The sequence below is a fragment of the Oryctolagus cuniculus genome, chromosome 17, assembly GCF_964237555.1.
Source record: "Oryctolagus cuniculus chromosome 17, mOryCun1.1, whole genome shotgun sequence".
NCBI classification, from domain to species: Eukaryota; Metazoa; Chordata; class Mammalia; order Lagomorpha; family Leporidae; genus Oryctolagus; species Oryctolagus cuniculus.
The window spans coordinates 52,977,771-53,000,072 of NC_091448.1; the positions used below are offsets into that span (position 1 = coordinate 52,977,771).

At 46.9% G+C, this 22,302-nt stretch overlaps 1 protein-coding gene across 6 annotated transcripts in view; it reads right to left on the reverse strand.

Moving 5' to 3' along the window:
• Window positions 1-22,302, reverse strand: part of MYH10 (myosin heavy chain 10) — a 136,501-nt gene that overhangs the window by 54,158 nt on the left and 60,041 nt on the right. For all 6 annotated transcript variants that reach the window (XM_017348899.3, XM_070061373.1, XM_051825192.2 and 3 more), the window contains 7 exons: window positions 21,401-21,493; window positions 6,705-6,768; window positions 4,997-5,095; window positions 2,825-2,968; window positions 2,517-2,612; window positions 1,062-1,180; window positions 240-392 (listed from right to left, as the gene is read on the reverse strand). In XM_017348899.3, coding sequence (XP_017204388.3) covers window positions 240-392; window positions 1,062-1,180; window positions 2,517-2,612; window positions 2,825-2,968; window positions 4,997-5,095; window positions 6,705-6,768; window positions 21,401-21,493 — 768 coding nt within the window. The remainder of the gene's footprint in view (window positions 1-239; window positions 393-1,061; window positions 1,181-2,516; window positions 2,613-2,824; window positions 2,969-4,996; window positions 5,096-6,704; window positions 6,769-21,400; window positions 21,494-22,302) is intronic.

A 22,302-nucleotide genomic window follows, 5' to 3' on the forward strand; every position in this document is an offset into this window, starting at 1 on the left:
CCATGGCTTCCCCACACGTCGATCACGCACCCATGCACTGTGTCATTCGACATCTGTGGAGTTGGTGGTTACCTGGCGTCTACTGTCGGATGCTCTAGGAGAATGGCAGTGGCTGCAGCTGTTTATTGGCCATTCTACTTGGGGTGCCTGGCACTGGCCCTGGTATATAGTGAACCTTAATATTTTTAAAACAATAAACAAAACGAAAAAGAGTGGGGAGGAAGGAGAGGGTGAAATACCTCAAAAATTTCAAATCCAGCAATGTCCAGGATCCCAATGAAAGACGCTCCCTGGCGCTTGGTCCGGTCCAGGGCTTTGTTGATGCGGTGGACGAGCCAGCGGAAGAGTCGCTCGTAGGTGGCTTTTGCCAAGGCTTCAACCGCAAAGTCGGCCTAGAATTAGATAACATCAACCTTTCACTCTGGAAACAATTTTGGCAAAGCTCTGATAGCTGTTAGTTACACAGGGTTTAATGTTTACGAGGCAATCAAAAAGCCGGAAATGGCATTTATAGCTTAACCACGTCTCCATTTTAGACATCAACAGCAGGCATTATGGATGAAGATGCCCAGTGAGGACAACTCCTGCCTGCGCCCTGGGGTCCCAAGTGCACCAGCTGCCTGGGCAGTTCACTTGGTTGGCCAAGTCGCCTGCCACCTTCTTGTCCAAGTTATCAGTGTCATTTCTTTATATCCCACCACAGAATGGCTAAGTCTAACTCCTACAATCTTGTTGCTGGGACACCCAGCGCAGGGACAAGGTGGCAGTGGCCCTTTTGCAGTTCTGGCCCCTGAAGAGGACAGACTTGCCTATTGGATTAGGTGACCTGGGGGAGGGGCTATGGCGTCCAGGTCGACTGCAGCATAAATCACTTAAAACCATCTGAAGGAATCCCTAAACTGGAGAAAACAAAACAAAACAAAACCTAAACGAATACTTGAAAGCGCCACATGCTAGAGTTTTCATTGACTCAGGTTGTTACACGCATGTTACAAGCAGAACGTCCCATGACCGTGGCTTCATGCAAACAGGCCTGTGACGGCGACTAAGGTCAGACTCACTTGCTCCTTGGTCTGGGCTTTCTGCACGCAGTCCCGACCGACCTTGATGCGGGGCGTGAGGATGGCCCGAGTGAACTCCATCACGTTCATCCCAAGCAGGTGGCAGAGCTTCTGTGCAACTGCAGTGGGAAAGCCCTCAGTATTGCGTTGCTACCCACAGCCCCCCAGAGCATTAACACCCGCGGGACCCTGGCGGTCATTACCAGGCAAACCGAGTGAGTCTTAAAGTTAGCCCAGGCACGGGTCTGATGAACCGCGTCTCCCGTCCTTTCAAACAAACATCGCGCTCACTCTCAGTCTGTAGCTGCCCACTGTGCTTTGAGAGGGACCTGATCCTCTTTTGCTTATAGGTCATGTTAGGGTTTCAAAGCCAGGTGACACTAACGCGTGCCTCACTCTGCATCTTACCGCTCCACTGTACGTCTTAGCTCCAGCAAAGCCATATGCAGGATGCGGGCCCACGTGCCGGTCAGCCTGCTTTGATGAATGGCACAAATGAAGGTTCTGAGAGTCAAAAGCTCTAAGACTATGTGCCACAGCTTGGTCAGTAGGTGACCACGACGTAGGCAGAGAGCCAGGTCCCTGAGAACACTCACAGAACTGAAGAGTTAACAAGCCTCAAACTGGCCGCAGAAGAGCAGCACTGTTTTGAGGACGGGAGGGCAGGTGGAGTGACTCTATGCCAGCCTTCATCGGCCACAGTGCCTCACAGATGCCTCCTACCTGGGCAACAGAGCCTTCCAGGTAACAACAGATTTGTTATTGCTCTTTCTGTCTCCAGGCCACTGGATACAAATTTGAAGTTCACAAATCTATTTTTTTTGGCTCACAAACTTTTGTTCCTGACCAGTGTAAAGTATCCTATATGAGCATCCTATATGAGCACCGGTTCTAGTCCCGGCTGCTCCACTTCCAATCCAGCTCTCTGCTATGGCCTGGGAAAGCAGTAGAAAATGGCCCAAGTCCTTGGGCCCCTGCACCTGCGTGGGAGACTGGGAAGAAGCTCCTGGCTCCTGGCTTCAGATTGGTGCAGCTATGGCCATTGTGGCCAATTGGGGAGTGAACCAGCAGATGGAAGACCTCTCTCTTTCTGCCTCTCCTCTCTCTGTGTAACTCTTTCAAATAAATAAATTAATTAATTAAAAAAAAAAGTCAACTATAGTCACATATGGCAACACTGGGCCTGTATTTCCGGCACGGCAGAAATTCAGCATCTACGGCCCCCTTGTAGATGGCTGCGGGATCAGTTCCCCTCCCCTCAATTCCCACTCCTGCCAGGCGAAGGCAGAGCAGCCAGCGCCACTCCCACCTATACCCGACAGCCCCCATTCAGAGACAGGCACGTGGGGCTGCCACCTCACTCGTGAGTCCCCTGGAAAACACCCGGAGGACTTCCGTGCCTGCACTCAACACAAGCTCCTAAAACAGGAACGAGCGCCGCTCTCGTCCGCTCACCTGTATTCTCTGGCATGGAAGCTTGATCGGTGTTCCTCTCCTTTTTGAAAGAGATGTTGCCAAACTGCAGCACTGAGGATACTACTTTGAGCATTGCTACAGATTTGATCAAAAGAAAAAAACATTAACACAAATATTTATCAGGACGTAGCAGAGACACACTGTAATTTATTCGGTGCTAAAAATTAGCTATGCAAAGTTTCTGGGTCAGCAACGTCTCAGGGTTTCACAAAACCCCAGGCAGCTCTCGGCGGCTGCCCAGTCCCCTTGACTTTCTAAGCCCCAGGAAAGGAGAGGGAGCCACATACACAGAATCTCTTCGTGAGAGAAGCCCATGATGTGCATCGCTTCCATGGTCTCCTGGAAGTTATCCTTGTCCTGCTGGCCGGGGATGGGAATGTAGCCATTGGAGAGAAACCTGTAGTGGTTAAACCCCTCGAGCAGCAAATCCGCTGAAAGGAGACACGAAGGAACACAATTCAGTGAATGTTCACACGCACACCAACATACGCCAGCATCCCAACAGCGCTGAGGATCCCAGGAGAGCGGGGGCTCACCACTCAACCCCTCCCCAGCACCTGCCCCCTCCCTTGGGACGCTCCTGTCCGTACACGCCATCCTCAGCACCAGTTAAGAACGATGAAGGGAAGAGCAGCGGGAAACCTCAGCAGGGGTCTCCAGGCTGGTGGTTCATGTGTCACATTTGAAACAGGATGACCGGGAAATGATGTCAGTCCTCCAGGCAACTAAACCGTGCTTTCAGGTTGAAAAACTTGAGCTGCCTTCTGAAGGAAGCCTTTCAAAAGCCAGAGCCCAGGAGGCTGGCATTATGGCATAGTAGGTTAAGTCTCTGCCTGTGGAACTAGCATCCCATATGGGTGCTGGATCGAGTCCAGGCTGCTCCGCTTCCGCTCCAGCTCCCTGCTAATAGCCTGAGAAAGCAGTGGAAGATGGCCCAAGTGCCTACATGGGAGACCCAGAAGAAGCTCCTGGTTCCTGGCTTGGGATTAGCCCAGCTCCAGCCATTGCGGCCATCTGGGGAGTGAACTGTTTCTCCCTCTGTCTCTAACTCTGCCTCTCAAATAAATGAATCTTGAAAAAAGCCACAGTCTAGATTCCTAGCTTAGCAACTGGCTGACAGCAAACGCAGGAGGGTCCACATGAAAACACAGCAGGCGTAAGACGCCAGGTGGAAGGCATAGGGTAAGGACCACACAGGTTCCCAGCCCGGCACCGGCTGGCCTGAAACACTCTCTGCTTCAGGGTGACGAGCACCTCACAGCTGAATGACAGACTATGAGGGATGCCCCCGCTGACTACTTGGACCCAGGGGCCATGAGTGAAAGGGACCTTGCTCTTCGGGAAATGTGCTCTTGTGCAGAGAAGGATGCTTCTCAGGGGAGACCAGAAGAGGCAGGGCCGCCTGCCCCAGGCAGAGGCTCCCCGGCCCTCTCATAGAGACTTTCTGCTGAGCCCCCACCCCCGTTCTTACCCACGTCACAGTTCACTTCTGTTAGGTTCTGCCTGTCTCCTCTCCCACAACATGCTGATCGACACTCGTGCTTCTGGAGCCACGTCTGCTGCAGTTAGCACCTGGCCTGCCTAACCAGCAGCCCGCGGGGCTCCTCTCCAGCCGGCGCCACCTGAAACTGCGAGCTCTTCGCTGCCTGCTTCCCCTCGCGGGTTTCCTTCCTAATGAGCTCTGAGTTTGATGCTTTCTCGGATGCCTGTGATCAGCCAAAGCCTAGAGCCCAGATGAGAAGTCTCACCTAAACGCGCCTACTGTGACCTCTGGGGGAAATACGGAAGAGCTGTGCAGGAGCGGCCCCGATTCTGGGAGTTGAAGGGGGTCCAACATGCTGCTCCCTCATACCACACAGACTTCTGACTCAGCAAAATTCTGACCAGGCCAGGAGTCTCCTCTCAAGCTGCCCAGCCCTACGCTTCCAGAATTGGTGACTCATGAAAAACAAATAAGTAAAATCCGCTACAGGCTCTTTTTACTACTAGTGTAAGCGTAGTGTGTACTCAGTTGTAAATCCAGGAATGAAAAAATTTATTCTACTTAATTTTACTATGTAAGTTTATGTATGTTTTTACTTTCACGCTTATAAATGTTGAAAGAGAATTGTGTCAGAATGCATCAACGGTCTTCTCATTAAAAAGGAATTTTTTTTTTTTTTTAAAGAAAAGAAATGAAAGTGCAAAGGATACTGTAGCAACATCCACAAGCCTGCCACTTAGGATAAAGTACTTACCCCCGGGAAGGGAACTTCAATCTTATTTTCATGATTTAACCAGCTAGAAATTGGGTGTTGTTTACAACTACTGTTTCCCATCATGGTTCTCTCTCTCAAAAAGCTTTAACATAAAAAAAATACATACATACATACATACACACACACACACATATATATATATACACACACACACACACACACTCAGATGGATACAAAAGAGTAGCAGCCTTGGTAACCTACACTTCAGGTGCTCTCCTGCTCCAGATAACAGCTGGTAAAAGATGTGAAAAGTCCGCTCATCTTTTGCCTGACGAACAGCACGAGACTTTTCCAGAAGGTCTGAGCAAGGATGGTTAAGGAATATTGAAAAGGAAGTCATCTTTCAGTGTCTACACCAATTTACCTTGTGAAATGTTTTCATTCTCTGCTACACAGTAACTATCCTGCAACTACTCTACATGAGCTTATTTTGTGTGTGAAAACAAGCAAAAAAAACCTAGTAATTTATGTTTCCCACCAATCTCATAGAATCATTGGTCTGGGAGGGGATTTAAAAGATTAGAGGGGGCTTCTCTTACACTTCCACTCCACCCCCAACTTGGATTGCATTTAAACAACACAGCACTGTGCAAAGAGCTGTTAAAAAATGAAGAACAGCTGTTTAAGGCAAGAGAAGCCTGGCCATACCAGGATTACTCTCACAGTTTTACAAATAAGAAAACTAAGCACAAAGAAATTAGTGAAAATGACAAGGAAGCAGTGGAGCCAGGAGTCAAAACTTGGTCTGATTCCCAAAGCCCATTGTGCTGGCCTCCCAGACGCCAGGTGCCGGCCCCTGGATGTTCAGCACCAAGGCTAACTTCAAACGCCTTGAGGTCAGCTGGGGTGAGCTGACAGCTGCGATCAGTCACCACTGGCCTCCCCCAGGGCGCCTCCGAAGGACCCCGGGTCTAGCACCCACAGCTCAGCCCCAGCGTTTCAGACCACCACACCCCGTCGGGGGGCTCAGGGCTGAGGCTGGCGTGGACCTTGCAGTCTCCACAGGCCCTTGACACTCGCGGAGCGTCTGCAGGCACAGTCATCCTGGACTCGCAGGGATGCTGCTCACAGCCGTGGGAGGTGACTGCCTCTTTTGAAGTCAAGCTTCCCTGGGGCCAACACAGTAACTTAATTCTGTATGAGCCATGTAGCCTGAATTTCAAATCAGACCATCCCAGACCCATCCTGGATGCTAAGTGAAAAATGCATTCATCCGGAAGATGCTGTAACAGACTAACACCACGAAAGTTAGATGGCAGAGTCCCTGCTTGGCCATTCTCCCTTTTGCTGGCCGAGTGTATTTAGAGACATCAAACAGTGCTCATGGTCATCAGTAGTTTCTACTGCTCTTTTCCTCACCTGAGGCAGAGAAATGATGTATTGCGACCACTGGAGATGATTCTAACAATTATCGGAACAGCTAACAGCACCCCTTTCTAGTTCAGAACCATTTGTTTCATGACCTCTCCTTCCACATTTGCTTTGGGGATGAGGACATCTATCATTTCTACCTGACACAAGCTGAAATGACTTTACATGACCTGTTTCAGTGAGTGTATGCTCGTGCCACTAACATCACAAGGAGACAGCAAAAAACATGGATAAGCAATAGCTGGAGAGCAGCACCACCCAGCGTTATCTGAACATCCTATGCCCCTGCAACACACACATACTGGAGGACTCTCTACGTCCCCAGCCATGGGAACCATGTATGCCTTGGTTTCTTAAAACAGCAACAAAAACCACCATTTTGGAGTTACAAGTGAGAGTATCCGAGCAAGCGACGTAATCTCTGGGCTTGCGTCTTGTCATCTGGACAATGGGGGTGAGACCACAGGGGGCTGCCTTGAGGCTGGAGGAAAATTACATCATTCTTTTTCTTGGGTTATGGGATTGTGGAAATGGATACATGTTTCAATGTTGGCCCCAACGATATAGCCAGTTACATCAAAGTTGATCCGAATAAATTTGCCCTGGAAGCAAAGAGAAAAATGAAAAGAAGTCAGGACACAGAGGATATGAACACTATAGTAAGATACTAAGACAATGTGCCCTGCCAAGTATCCATATGAATTGGGCACAAAGTCAACATTATACATTGCTTCAAATAAAAAGAAAAGAAAAGCCTCAATACATTTAAAAAATAGCAAAAGGATAGGCTACTTTCCTGGACTGTAACAGATAAAATTATAAATAAAAGTAATGAAAACCCCAGCATTCAAAACTTTAAAAAAACTTTTCTAAATAATTCGAGATATGAGAGATTTTCATAGCTTTAAAGGAGTACTACATCCAGCTTTCTCCTGATAGATGTGAAAATCTGAGTAATATTACACAATTTCCTAGGAAATAAGAAATCCAGTCAAGCAAGAGAAAAGTTGGACACAGTGTAATCGTAAAAACAATGAAATAAAATTACTCCTTTAAAAATGTTGACTTGATCGTACGAAATAGTTTTATGCATTTGTGAGGACTAGCTCATGTCTTTACTATATGATTACGTTAATGAAAGAGAAAACAGCCATTATCTCATAGCTATCATAACACCAAACAGGCAAAGTAGCACCAAAAAAGGAAAAGCAAGCCAAGTCAAATACAGTCACTTCTTTCTTACAAATATGGACAGAAAAGACCAGATTGGAGATTTTGCAGAATAAAGAGACATCAGCAGCGGCAGAGGCTGCTATTTTCTAGGACTGATCCTAGCGAGCCAGCACTATTATTCACACGGGAGTCCAGTCAGGAGTCACAGGCTGGCTCTGAAGTTCACTGGGGCATGGGAAAGACCTGGGGCAGGAGCAGCAATGCCGAGGAAGAGCGCCACGGCTGGAGGACTCACGCTACTTGGTTTCAGAAAGCTGCAAGTGCAACAGGACAGCGTGTTACTGCTTCAAGGCCGGAGACACAAGTCAACGGAACAGAATCCAGAAGCAGACCATGCACACATGACCACGTCAATGTACTGTCAGCAAAAGGCCATGGCAATTTAATGGGGACAGACGGGTCTTTAAAGTGAACCTACAGCTTTACTTCACATTGTATACAAAAACAAACTCAAAGTAGATTACAGATCCGAATGTGCAGACTAAAAAGTGTAAAACTTCTCAAACAGGAGAAAATCTTTATGATCTTAAGTTAGATAAAGATTTCTTAGGTACAATGCAAACAGCATGAACCATAAAATTTAAAAGTTGATAAGATGGGGGGCCGGCACTGTGGTGTAGCGGGTAAAGCTGCTGCCTGCAATGCCGGCATCCCCTATGGGCACCGGTTCGAGTCCCGGCTGCTCCTCTTCCAATCCAGCTCTCTGCTATGGCCTGGGAAAGCAGTAGAAGATGGCCCAAGTCCTTGGGCCCCTGCACCCACATGGGAGAGCCGAAAGAAGCTCCTGGTTCCTGGCTTCGGATCGGCACAGCTCCTGCCGTTGTGGCCAATTGGGGAGTGAACCAGCAGATGGAAGACCTCTCTCTCTACTTCTCCTCTCTCTGTGTAACTCTTTCAAATAAATAAAATATATCTTTAAAAAAATTGATAAGATGGATTTCAGCAAAAATGTAAACTTCTGTTCTTCAAAAGACACCATCAAGAAAATGAAAAGAGAAGCCACAAACGTGAGAGAACATTTGTGAAACACATTACGAGATGAATTACTGCCTGCAAAAAATTCTTACAGCTCAACAGCAAAGCAAACAACCTAGTTTAAAAAATAGAAAAACTAAGTAAAAGACTTGAACAGACACTCATTAAGTGACTGTGGTCAATAAGCGTGGGAAAAGCTACTCAATATCACTAGTTGTTAGGGAAATCCACATGAAGATGGCCACAGCAAGATACCACTGTATGTTCACTAGAATGGGAGAACGGTGAGAATGCAGGACAACCACACGTCTCACACAACCTTGGCGAGATGCAACATGGTACAGCACTGTGGGAAACAGCGTGCCGTTTTCTTACACATAAACAGTTGCCAGATGACCCAGCAACCCCACTTCTAGGAAGTTACCCAGGAGAAACGAACGTTCACGTCCACACGGTCGAGCACCTGAATGTTTGTAACCACTTCATTATTATCAGCGCCAAACGGGAAGCAACCTAAAAGCCCACCAAGTACTGAATGACTATAGGAACTGTGGTCTGTTCACACAGTGGAACCCTGCGCTGCTGGGCAACAAAAAGGAACAGCGAGTGCCCGGGTTCAGTTCTCAGTTCTGGCTCCTGACTCCAGCTTCCCACCTATTACAGACCCTACGGGGCAGCAGTGACGGCTCAAGTGACTGGCTCCCCCGACCGCCGCGGGAGATCTGGATTGTGTTCCTGGGCCCCGACTCCGGCCTCGGCCCAGCCCTGCCTGTTGTGGGCAGGCATTTGAGGAGTAAGTTAGCAGATGGAAGCTCTCTCTCTCAAACGGAAGGAAGGAAGAGAGGGAGGAAGGGACAGAGGGAGGGCGGGAGGAAGGGGAATCCTGCAATGCACTCAACATGGATGTTACGCTGCATGAAAGAAGTCTGACATAAACCACTACACTTTGCACAGTAAGATTTACCTGGAATTCTAAAGAGAAGAAACCACAGGGACAGAAAACAGTTTGGTGCAGCAGTTAAGCCACTGCGTGGGATGTCTGCATATTGGAGTCCCCGGGTTCAAACCCCAGCTCCGCTGTCCATTCCAGCTTTCTGCTGATGTGTACCTTGGGAAGTGGCAGGTGGAGACCGGGACTGAGTTCCTGGCCCAGCCCTGGCTGGTACAGGCATCTGGGGAGTGACCCAGCAGTTGGGAGACCTCTCTGTCTCTCTGCTTTTCAACTAAATAAAATAAATATGCAAAAAATTGTATAAACAGTGTTGTTTTCTCCAGTGTTTACTCCAAGCAGAACACATTAGTAGTCCGTTTGGGGATGACACCACCAGAGCTTATAAACTGCATTTTCTTGGGAATAAACTATACTTCAACAACTGATTTTTTTTCAAGAAAAAAATGGAGGACATTTTACAAAAATCAAGAATCCATCTATTTGTGCTTGGCATTATGAACATTACGAAGAACTCACTGGTTTTCCCCTTGTGAAAAATCCAACCCGAGCAAGCCACACAAGGGGACATGGGAGCAAAGTCCCTGGGTGCTGATTTGCTGTTGGCGAGGAGCAAAGTAGTCAGCTCATGTGGCAAGTCCTAGCCCACGACAGTACGCCCCGCAGCTCCTTCTAACTCTGCCTCCAGCAAGATGTCAACCCGCGGCTTCCTATAATCTCCAAGCCTTGCTCGGCTCTGGCAAACGCCCAGGGATGAGATTCCCCCGAGGTGCCACACCACTGTAGTGAGAGACGTGCATTCCACAGAGGGTCTGCTCCCAAGGCCATACAACTCTCGAGGAGTTCAAGGAGGAGCCACAAGCACGATTCCCACAAGGAGCAAAGGCATTTGTGGCTAATGGACTCTTACCACCTCTTACAAGGCCATGTACAAAAAAAGTAATTGTTCTACACAATAAATGATCAAAACAAATGGTGAAACCAGAAATATTCTGGACATGGATCTGAGTGTGAGTGTGTGGATGACAGAACAGGTGAAACTGGGACCTCCTTGCGAAGAATGGTGTCAGTCCCAACACCTACAATGTCTTCCGGCCTAGAAGCTGATCCCATGTCACTGAGATAATAATCTAAACCCCATTGGAGACGACAACGCAAGGCTGCTTGACTACCAGGGGCGGGTGTCCTGGTAATTTTCTTCTGTGTAGAACATGTTATTTGCAGCAGGCAAGTGGTGTAGCAGTGAAGTAGCCATGTGGAACAACCACATCCCATATCTCAGTGCCTGCGTTTGAGTCTGGGGTCTGTTCCTGATCCTAGCTTCCTGCTAATGGGTGCCCATGTTGGAGGTGGTTCAAGTAATTAGCTACCTGCCACTCATGTGGGAGAACTAGACAGCTCCTGGCTCTGAACTGGCCCAGCCCTGGCTGTTATAGGCATTTTGGGGAAAATGAACCAGTGAATGGGGGACTCTCTCTTGGTCTGCCTCTCTTTCAAATTTAAATATATATATATATATATATATATACACATATATATTAAAAACAGAACTTGTTAATTAAAATTCACATAATAAAAATAGCAATTTGTGTGGCTGGTCAGTTTTGTTTTATGGAGGATAGAGTTTTGTTTGCATTTTTTGTAAACGGGGAGAAAAATTTTCCCTCTTTTTGAGACACGCTCTTGTGAATCATATAAACGCTACTTTTATACAAGTAACAACTTTACGCAAATAATGTAATTACAGCATTCAGAGCTGATGAGCTAATGCTCCCCTCTCCGGACTTAAGGTCTTTCCATCCCTGGAGAGCACGCGGTGCAGGCGCTTCTGTGCACAGCCGAGAATCTCCAGAGAACGTAGAGGAAGGAGGAGAAGGTGCACAGAAACGGGGCCGCGGGAGCCGAGCACCTTAGAGTTGATCAAGTATTTCACTGGTTTCAAGCTCGGTGGTTCTTGGTTTATTTGTAAGTTCTTCAGAAATAAAGTCACTACAAAGGGTGGTGGTGCTGGGGCCAGCAGAACACACAGTGGCCCGAGGGCACCGCAGATGGGAAAGCTCTGCCTCTCTCTCCCTGCACTCTGCCTTCTAGACAGACAGATAAAAGCGTAAAGTTCCTTGGCATGCCGCACCTGATCTCAGCTCTAAGCTGTACAGGAATCCACTATTTGAGAGACGTGACATCTGGGCTAAGAGCTACTCCAAGCAGCAAATGTAGATGCTTCTCTCTCTCTCTCCTGCCAGCAGACTGTCACTTGTTGCCCCTGTATGACAGCTCGTAATTTTGCCGAAGCAAAGAAGGCCTTACTTATTCTGTAGCTGTGGAACACTTTCAATTTTAGATTTATCCTCACCAGTCAGAATGGTCAATCCAAATTTTTTTTTCCATTGCTACATCATCTGCTTCCTCCTAGTAACGTCTGTACCTGTACCTGCCTTCACCTGTCCACTTGTGAACTGCAACAGATAACGTTGTGGGAAGTACACAAAGATCACACAAGATGAAAAAACACTGTCAGATGTTCTTGCAGCAAAACAGATGGTCTAGATTCTTGTGCAAGATACTGAACAAGGACGTTCTTCCTACTGAATGACTAATTGGATGTTAATACCATGCTTCCTTTCTGTCCTTAGAAATATGTATTGTTCTAGAGTTGGAGAAAATCGTAGGTGCTATCTGAGGACTCAAGTGGAGACCCTGCTTCTGGAGTGAATCTCCCCGTCACCGTCAGAGCCCCCGGGTGCTCTGTCTCTACATCCGCCTCCTCATGAAGTCTACCATCTGTGAAGTGGTTGCCTCTTTGCCTTTAGGGATAGAAAATGGAAACTTCTGGTTTTCAACTACGTCCACTGGAATCTAAAAGGAGACTATAAAGTTGGCTCTAGCCTTTTTTCCATACTTTCTGGTATTATTTTGGGTGATATCATCAGCAAACTAAAGGATGACACAATAGTTACTGCAGCCTCCTCTAGGCAGTTCCATTCTTGTAATCCTTTTTAAAAGCATAGTTGGGAAAAAATGCTGTGTAACGATGAACAGATTCCTAGGGTGAGGAAAGAGTAATATGCTTTCAGATGAAGTGGAATGCATAAAATCTGTTCTCTTTCTATCAATAATTAAAGAGTGAAGAAAAAAGATTACTAATATTCCACACTATATATCTTAGGTTCATGTGGTAATTACAAGAGGGAATGAATTTTATTCTATTTTTAAAATGAGTATATTTTGTCTTTGTTCCTTGGAAGAACCCTAGGAGAGAATTAAGATATAAAAATGATTAGTCCTAAGTATTAGTTCTACCTAGGACTGTTATTAAAAAAAAAAAAAAAAAAAACTCAGACTAAAATTGGATCCTGATGTTATACTGAGGGTTGAAAGTCTATATAAATTTTAAACAGCTGAATTATCTATACAATACTGAGTTAATTAGAAAGTGCTATTTTAAGAGACAGAAGTCACAAGACAGTGTTATTACTCCATGGCTACAAGGATATACTGCCAGCAAACTGCTGGAACAAATACTTTCTCAAACTTCTCATTTTAACACAGCGAAAAGGTTAATCAAAATCATATGGTATCACCTAATTCTTACCTAAGAAAATATTTTACTTTTGAAAATCTGTTATATCCAGTAATAAAAACTTTCAGCTTTCAACAACATGTCTGTTTAGTTTCTTTATGAAGTATGTATCCACATAGTCTTTAAGCTTTCAACTCTTTATACTAGCTGCTATTCTTTTGTCTGTACCACTTTGGTTTAAATTAGAAATTCAAAATTCATCCAATTTAAAAAAAAAACAACTCTTTATTTGGACGAAAAGATAAAGTTAATGTATAGAAAACTTAGAGCTCCAGTAATTTTGAGGTTTAATCTTCAACATTTCCCATTTAGTGACTCTCTCTCCTCCCCCCTTTAAGGGAGATTACAATGGGAAAGAAGTGAGACTCAACAGCAAAATGGAAGCAGATGAAGGTTCTGGCCTTTTGAACAAGCAAAGTATACAGAAATGTCCTCAGATAATTCAGACCGTGGTCCGTGCAAGGATAAACAAGCCAAGTCACCAACATGCAGCACTCTGCTCCCTGGGACGTCTCCCTGGCCGGCTGTCCCTTTCACAGCTGGAGGCCATACCTGCTCTAGCCATTGCTGCCGGAGCAATCTTCTGGGTACACGAAAATGCTCAGGAAGAGGGCCACAAAAGAGGACATAAAGAGAAAAGGGGTGGAGCAGTAGGAGCACAGCCTGGGGAGGAGGGAGAGTAGACCCAGGCTGTCGCCCACCTGCTTCCTCTCTTCATACCCTGGAACAATCCAGCATCTCTGAGAACAGCCTCTTTTGTTACTAATAATCTTGGTTATAAGCCAAAGCTCTAGAATTTATTCTGTTTTGAAAACATCTGAATGACACAAAAACCTTACAAGGTTGAACAACTCTAAGTGACGCGACATTTGTGCTCAGATATTTTATAAGGTCCAGCCAAGCACTTTGACAGCACGGTAACATTTCAGACACAGGGAAATACTTTACTGAACGTCCCACAAATGATCTCGGGTTTCAACGCTCCCCTTGCTGCTGCTCATACAGGCAGGAGGAGTGTGCGGCTGTCTGGGGGCCATGCCTCGGGCTGGACAGTCACCACAGGAGTAGAATGACCGTGCTTTCTTCTATAGGGTCATGTAGGACAGGGAATACAACCTGGGAGTTAAAAAGCCTTATATGTGCGATACTCTTTCAGAAACAAAAATCTAGAAAAATCTGGAAAACAACAAGAGTTTGATTGTCCTCTATCTTTTAAACACAGGTCAAAAAATTTGGGCTGAAAATGTCTACTTCATATTTGATTTCCATAAATATCAGATTATGGAATTGAGAGTATTCAAGCAGAATTTCACCAACAGGGGCCGGCACTATAATTTTAATGGGTTAAGTTTTCACCTGCAACATTGGCATCCCATATGAGAACTTAGTTTGAGTCCTGGCTACTCCACTTCTGATCCAGTTCCCTGCTGATGTGCCTGGGAAAGCAGTGGAAGATGGCCCAAGTGCTTGGGTCCCTGCCACCCATGTGGGAGACCCAGAAGCAGCTCCTAGCTCCTGGCTTTGGCCTGGCCCAGCAGATGGAAGATCTCTATATCTCTCCATGTCTTCCTCTCTTTCTTTGTAACTCTGCCTTTCAAAAAAATAAATCTTGAAAATAAAAAAGAATTTCGCCAACAAAAATAGGGAAAAGAATGAAAACCATGACAAGGACAGTATGTACTGATTGTAGTTAATACTTTTAAAAGATTTATTTATTTATTTGAAAGAGTTATACAAAGAGAGGAGAGGCAGAGAGAGAGAGAGAGAGAGAGAGAGAGAGGGGTCTTCCATCCAATGGTTCACTTCCCAACTGGCTGCAACAGCTGGAGCTGTGCCAATCCAAAGCCAGGAGCCAGGAGCTTCTTCCAGGTCTCCCACATGGGTGCAGGGGTCTAAGGACTTGGGCCATCTTCTACTGCTTTCCCAGGCTATAGCAGAGAGCCGGATAGAAAGAGGAGCATCTGGGACTAGAACCGGTGCCCATATGGGATGCTGGTGCTTCAGGTCAGGGTGTTAACCCACTGCGCCTCAGCGCCAGCCCCAAGTTAACACATTTTGATGTCATATACTTTTTGTGCATCATGCCATGGATTAAGATTACACAACAGAAGAGTTCTGGATAGCACAGGCAATTATAATTTTCTTAAAAAATAAACTGTAAGGAATTTCACTTAAAAAATACCAGGAAAATTTGGATATCTGGTATTTTGATACCATGAAGGAAACAAGAATGGGGCCAGTGTTGTGGGGCAGCAGGTTAAGCTGATGCTTCAACTTATCGGAGTGCTGTCAGGCTCCATGCTACCACACCTGGGAAAGCAGCGGACCAAGTACTTGGGCCTCTATCACCCATGTGGGAAACCCAGATAAAGTTCCTGGCACCAGGCTTCTGCCTGGCCCAGACCTACCTGTTGTGGCCATTTGGGGAGTGAACCAGCAGATGGAAGATCTCTCTCTATCCTTTTTTTTCTATCTCTCTGCCTTTCAAATAAACTGATAAATAACTCTTTTTAAAAAGAAAAGAAAATCCTGTTAGTTTCCAAAATTTCATTTGTTTGGAAATGGCATCTTTTCTGAACTTGCTCTGAGGTGGTTACAACACATCTGTAGTAATCAAACCTAGACTGCCATTTAGCAAATTAATATGGGGGCAATATGGGTTTGTTTCATGTTCTGCAAACATTTTCCTCCCTTTCTAATTTGGTACCAGAAGCTGTGGTTTGCTTTTAAGCACCTCGGCGTTGAGAGGGGTGTGTGAGTGAGCCTGGTTTCATTTCCACCCTGGAGACAGCTATCGCTCTGAATGAGGAAACCCATCCTAGGAGTAACGAGCTAGCACTTAATCCAAAGGCCAGATGGCTACCTTAAATGCTTCGGCTCTCTTAATCTCCAGATGACACCAGAAGCTCTGTGATGAGCAAAACGAGTTTTCATGTGAGCTAAGTGGCCTTGTTACTTAGCGTGATGGATAGTGGAAATTACTGGGGAAATATGAATAGTGCTAAAGAGACACAGACAGACCCTGCCTGCTCTGGGATGAACAAGTGGACTCCAGGGAGCCCCGAGGGCTGTCTGCGTGGGAGCGCTGCCAGAGGCCTGACCGTGCCAGGGCTGCGTGTTCTGACGCCCTTGTTTTTGCCTCTGTCAATCTTCTGGGAAAGCTGTGGGCAGAGGCTCTCAGTCAACAGATTTGGGTTGCCATCAATGCACACGACCGTTTCTTTCGTGCTTGCTCGCTAATCAATGAACGTGAGGGTGCACAACTCCCACTCATGTGGCACTTGGGAACTGCCAAACCTTCTTAATGCCCATCTAGAGAAGAAGGTGCAAACAAGGATTTGTGCAGATAGAGAAAGCGATTCTCACTGAAACTTTGAGGGAAGATGTGTCTGCTGATCTAAAACGATCATTCTGCAGTGCAAGTCCCTGTTTTAAAAGCTCCATTATGAGAGATTCATTTTACATAAATCGCCTCCATCTGGAATGCATTTTTCTTCCCCATAAACAGAGAGCTGGACTAACTGTGGACGATTATTTTCATAAGGGCAATGCTCTCCTAAAGAATCCCCTTTTAATATGAACCACACGCTGGCATCTTTGAAAGAAATGATGTTCTTCAGGAAATTAGTCGTCTGTATCAGATCAAAGAAACGGAACCAAATGGGTTCTAAAGTGGTATGGAGTTTGTAGCTTCAACATTCGCAGTGCCAAGCGTGTGGCTTGTAAATAATGCCTGCATGGAAGTTCACCGTACACATAACTCACTTCTTTCCCAGCCCGACACCCGGCCTGTCTGTGGAGCCACTGCCTCCCACACATCTTCCACCCATGCTTCTAAAACGGGGTCCTCATGTTCTCAGAACCAGCCGCCCATGCAGCACGTAACCCTGAGCTCATCTGTACAACACCAGGGCATGTCACCGAAAATTCCTGAAGGTCAAAGCCACAGCAAAGGGGAGCCCTGGGAGGCTGGAAGCTTGGTGTGGGAGAGAATCAGCCCTTAGTACTAGGCATTTGCATTGTAACTAACCGAATTCTGTAAATAAGCCTTCCTCTGTACTACGTACAGAGGAAAACCAGACAGACCAGGCCCCGACCCTCAGAGGTCTGATGTCCTAGCAAAGGGGGGTGACAATTCAGCAGGCATTAGCTAGAGACTGTGATGACTGCTAGGAGGAAAAGAAACAGGGCGTGGTGACAGCGGGGCCTGCTCAGAGCGGGTGCCAGACCAGCGAGGCAGACAGGCGCGGACAGGGAGCAACACGGGGAGACCAGATGCATAGCCTACAGGCTCCCCCTCCAGCCGAGCCGTGGGCCGGGAACAAAAGGCTGGCCGGAGGAGGGTTCCTGGCCATGTTGTTTTCTTAGGTTGTTGCTGCTGTTTTTATTCCTATCTAAGCTTAAGCAACTGGATAATCTGAGGGTAATCTTCACCAACCCCAGACATAAGCGAACAAATCTGGAAGGGAAAAAGAGAAGATTTCCATTTGGACTACATTACATGTGAGAAATCTACTGGACATCCAGAGATGTCAATTAAAGGAATACAGTCCCTGGCAAAGAAGAGGCACTTAATAATGAAATTGTCCAACAGATTAAAACCATATAAAATCATATAAAATTTAATTTAAAAAACCGAGGCAACACTGGTCACTTTTTTTTTTTTTTTTTTTTTTTTGACAGGCAGAGTGGACAATGAGAGAGAGAGAGAGAGAGACAGAGAGAAAGGTCTTCCTTTGCTGTTGGTTCACCCTGCAATGGCCGCTGCGGCCGGCGCACCACACTGATCTGAAGCCAGGAGCCAGGTACTTATCCTGGTCTCCCATGAGGGTACAGGGCCCAAGGACTTGGGCCATCCTCCACTGTACTCCCAGGCCATAGCAGAGAGCTGGCCTGAAAGAGGGGCAACCGAGACAGAATCTGGCGCCCCGACCGAGACTAGAACCCAGAGTGCCGGTACCGCAGGCGGAGGATTAGCCTATTGAGCAGCAGCGCCAGCCAACACTGGTCACTTTCAAACCCCCTGAGAACCAGAGCACTGGCAACATTCACAGAAAAACACTGAGGGGTCCTGTCACGAAGCACTGTTGAACCAATGAGACTGATCACTCGCTTTTCGTGAAACTCCTAACATCGACGACTTGTTTAGTGTTGTGTAGTTGATGCTTTACCGTAATTGTAGAGAGCAACTGAGCTATTTCTAAACAGCAATTCAATATCCATTCAATAAAGGTGGACTCTTCAAACCCAAAGTCAACACTGTAAAGATATCTTTGTTTATTGGTTGGGGAAATAGCTTTGTCCAAGAACATGGCCTTACTCTAAAACCTCTTACCTATAAAGACCAGCTTTTAATATATTGACTGAGCCCTCTTAGTAATCGCTTAGTCATCCATCCAGTAGTGCAAGCGCTATGGAAGGTGGTATCTGCTGAAGCAGGTCTGATGAGGCACTGGTTCTTGTACCTTTCCTATGTGGAGTGCCACAAGGTGGCTAGAAAACAATCCAAGATCCCGTTCCCACCAGAATACAAAATAGGGTCCAACCAGAGTTACTGGTATCACCCTCTGCAATAGGAGGTGTTAAGCAAAAGTACTGGGGCCGGTGCTGCGTGTAGTAGGTGAAGCCACCGCTTGCAGTGCTGGCATCCCATATGGGTGCCAGTTCAAAACCCAGCTGCTCCACTTCCAATCCAGCTCTCTGCTGTGGCCTGGGAAAGCAGTGGAAGATGGTCCAAGTCCTTGGGCCCCTGCACCAGCGTGGGAGACCCGGAAGAAGCTCCTGGTTCCTGACTTCGGATCGGCCCAGCTCTGGCTATTGTGGCCATTTGGGGAGTGAACCAGCAGATGGAAGACCTCTCTCTCTCTCTCTCTCTCTCTGCCTCTCTGTAACTCTGCCTTTCAAATAAATAAATAAATCTTTAAAAAAAAAAAAAGTGACAAGCATTAAGGAAACACACATATTATTTTGCAAATACATTTCCAAAAGCAATTCCTTGGCATAACAGGTATTCTGGGCGGGGTGACTCTTGGTTGTGGAGATTCTGCTATGCCTGGCAGGATATCCATGGGCACCCCGGCTTCTACCCTTCAGGGGTCACAGCTGAACAAACAAAAATGTCTGCAGACACTTCAGCTTCCACTGGCAGCCTCTGATGAAGCGCTAACCGATCTCAGGCAATGACAGTTATGTATTCTGCACAGGCTCATGACGGAGGTCCCTCTGAGGGTTCATGGTCTCCAGCCCCTAAGAGAACACAGCAGCAGGGTGCAGCTGACCCTCAGGGCATTGTCAGAAGACTGCGAGTGCGCTCTTGGCTTACTCTGGGCAGGGCGGGGAGCCAGCTGCTCTTGTACCATGAGGACTCTCATGCAGCCCAGCAGCGAGGCCTGAAAACTGAGGAACCAAGGCCACTGCCAACAGCCAAGGGAACCAGGGCCTCCATGTGCACCGAAAGGAAGACCCTCTGGCCTCAGGCAGCCCCAGAATTCTGTAGCTTGAGCCAACATCCTAAGGTCAGCCACAGAGGGACCCTGAGCCAGAACCACCTGGCTGGGCTGCTACTGAATTCCTGCCCCACAGAAAATGTGAGATAAGAAAGGTTTTAAACCACTCGACTCGAGGCTCATTTGCTAGCTAGCCATTGACAATGATTCCAGAACTTCAACTGTCCCAAACACAAAAATAATGAGGAGAAATGTATGCTGCAGGTAGAGAAATCCTTCCTGTGGAGGAACGGGATCACTACGTTGCTCACCAAAGGACACAAATCATGGCTCAGTGGTGATTTATCTTGTCTGGCAAACATGAGACAACCAGACACAAAACTGCTCCTCTTGAATTTAGAGTGTGGCTCAGGCGAAGGGCGGGAAGGTGCAGGATAGACTGGCAGCTTGATTTATGTGGTAGAGTAAAGGATTTTCCATGCAAACACCCTTGGAAAGCTTCATGGAGTGTCACATACCAAAGCTGGGAGCTCACTGTCTCTTCCCTCCCATCACACAGCCACTAAACACAGGGCTGTCCAGTGGCAGCAGTGCAAGATTTTACCACGGTGCAGGCTAGTGGGGCTGACCCAGGGGGCGACAGAAATCCCACAAGGGGCTCAGTCTGTTCCAATCTTTATAAATGCAGGCAGCCAGGGCATGCTTCCTCCAGACACGGGCACACTGGCCACCCCACTTTGCACACAAAAAGCTGAAACCAATGGCATGTGGCTTCATATTTCATCTTATTTGGAATCAGTAATATTCCAAACACACAGACCCCTGTTCCTTATGTGATGTGGGAGGCCCCTTCTCGGAGCAGGTGATGGGCTACCCTGGGCCATCCCCCTGTCCTGTGTCACAGACCTCAGGAGACAGGCCTTTCAAGAGGGGATCAGGTTCACACAAAGTTGTTACAGTGGCCCTAACCAGATACAAATGGTGTCCTGAAGAGAGGGGACTGAGACACAGACGAGCACACAGGAAAGGCCACGAAGAGACAGGAGGAGCAGGCAGCCACTTGCAAAGGGGAGACAACTCAGAAGAAACCAAACCTGCCAAAACCTTGATCTCTGACACTCAGGGAAATTAATGCCCGTTGTTTAAGTCCCCTGGCCTGCGACACTTGCTCACAGCCGCGGGCAAACTCGTGCCGAGGGTGTTCAGGTTACCTCTGGGCTTGATGAGCCTGACACTGGTCCCCTCTGCTTGTCACAGAGCACGTCACATTCCCAGTTAAAAAAGGAACATCACCATGGGGGCAGAGTCCTGGACACGCATCAGCCTGGAAGTAAGCGATGCCTGAAGATCCTCTCCCACCAATGACGAAGGAAAGGGCTACAGAACCTTGGGGACCGTAAGGCTGGGCAAAGGAAGTGCTGAAGGGATGAACCATGGGTTCAGAGAGGACTGGCCACTAACGTGTGGACTGCCAACAGCTGCAGCGGGGAGCACGTGTCTTTGAGGTCACAGTGATGTCGCCATCACTGCATTTAGGCCCAGGCAGATGGAGCAGGGGAAGCAGAGCTCAAGGAAGTAAGAGGGAGAGCAGTTTTTAAAGAGAAGTAGTAGCAGTAACAAAGGCTCTTCATGTCCCTATCCCACGGATACAGCAAGACAGGAAAAAAATATCTGCCATATGTGATATCAACTTTGATGAACATTTACTGTGCTAAGTACTCAGAGTGCACAGCAGGGAATCCGCACACCACATTAACACCCCCAGGGAGAAGAAGCAGGCTCCGAGAGGTTACGTAATTACATATCCACACAGCAATGTACACGTATTTAATTATGGAAATCTATGTAATAAAACAATTAAAATTACTTTCACATGGCTTTGTTTCTCCATAAGTAGCTACTATACAATTTAAAATGACATGTGATTTATATTACATTTCCATAGGAAATTCTTAACATCTAGGAAGAAAAGTAATTCATTTGCTTTGTCATAGTAAGACATTTAACTAGAAATTGGAGGAATTAAAAAGGTTCTGATGTTTCCAACTTACAAAGCGAGATGAGTTGTCATTTTTCACAGTCTTCGCATTTCCAAAGGATTCCAGAATTGGATTTGCTTGTAAAAGCTGCCGTTCAAGTTCTCCCTAGAAGACATTAGACACACCACACACACACACACACACACACACAAAGATGCATGTTAATCCTATGTCTTCATTCCAGTCTACAGGGAGAAAACAGAACAAAACAAAAAACCCAAATGACTATCCTGCCTCTCGCCCTGAGTTCTTCACTCTGCTGAGCCCAGGAACTTTGCCGGCTTCTTATTCCTGGTTACGAGAATAAGCTCTGCTAGAGGAAAAACCTAGCACCTATGAAGAGGTCACAAGGAAAAGAAAATGTCACGTGGAACAGAAAAGATAAACTCAGGCACGGGGCATGGGAAGTGGGCAGAATTTAGGGTAGCTGTGGCGCAGCTGTCAAGACACTGCTTGGGAGGCTAGCATCCCATTTCAGGGTGCCTGGTTCGAGCCCTGGCTATTCTACTTCTAATTCAGGTTCCTACTAATTCAAACCCTGGGAGACAACAGATGGCTCAAGTACTTGGTCTCTCATGCAGGTGCAGGGACCCAAGCACTTGGGCCATCCTCCACTGCCTTCCTGGGCCACAACAGAGAGCTGGACTAGAAGAGGAGCAACCGGGACAGAATCCGGCGCCCCAGCTGGGACTAGAACCCGGGGTGCCAGCGCTGCAGGCTGAGAATCAGCCAAGTGAGCCGCAGTGCTGGCCAATGATGTAAAAACTACATTAGGCAAGGGAGTGAACTAGCAGATGGAAGAGCTCTCTTTGTCTCTCCTCCCTTTCTCTCTCTTTGTAACTCTACCTTTCAAATAAATAAATAAATCTTTTTTTTTAAGAATACAGCAATACTTCTGGTAATCTTTACTGTTA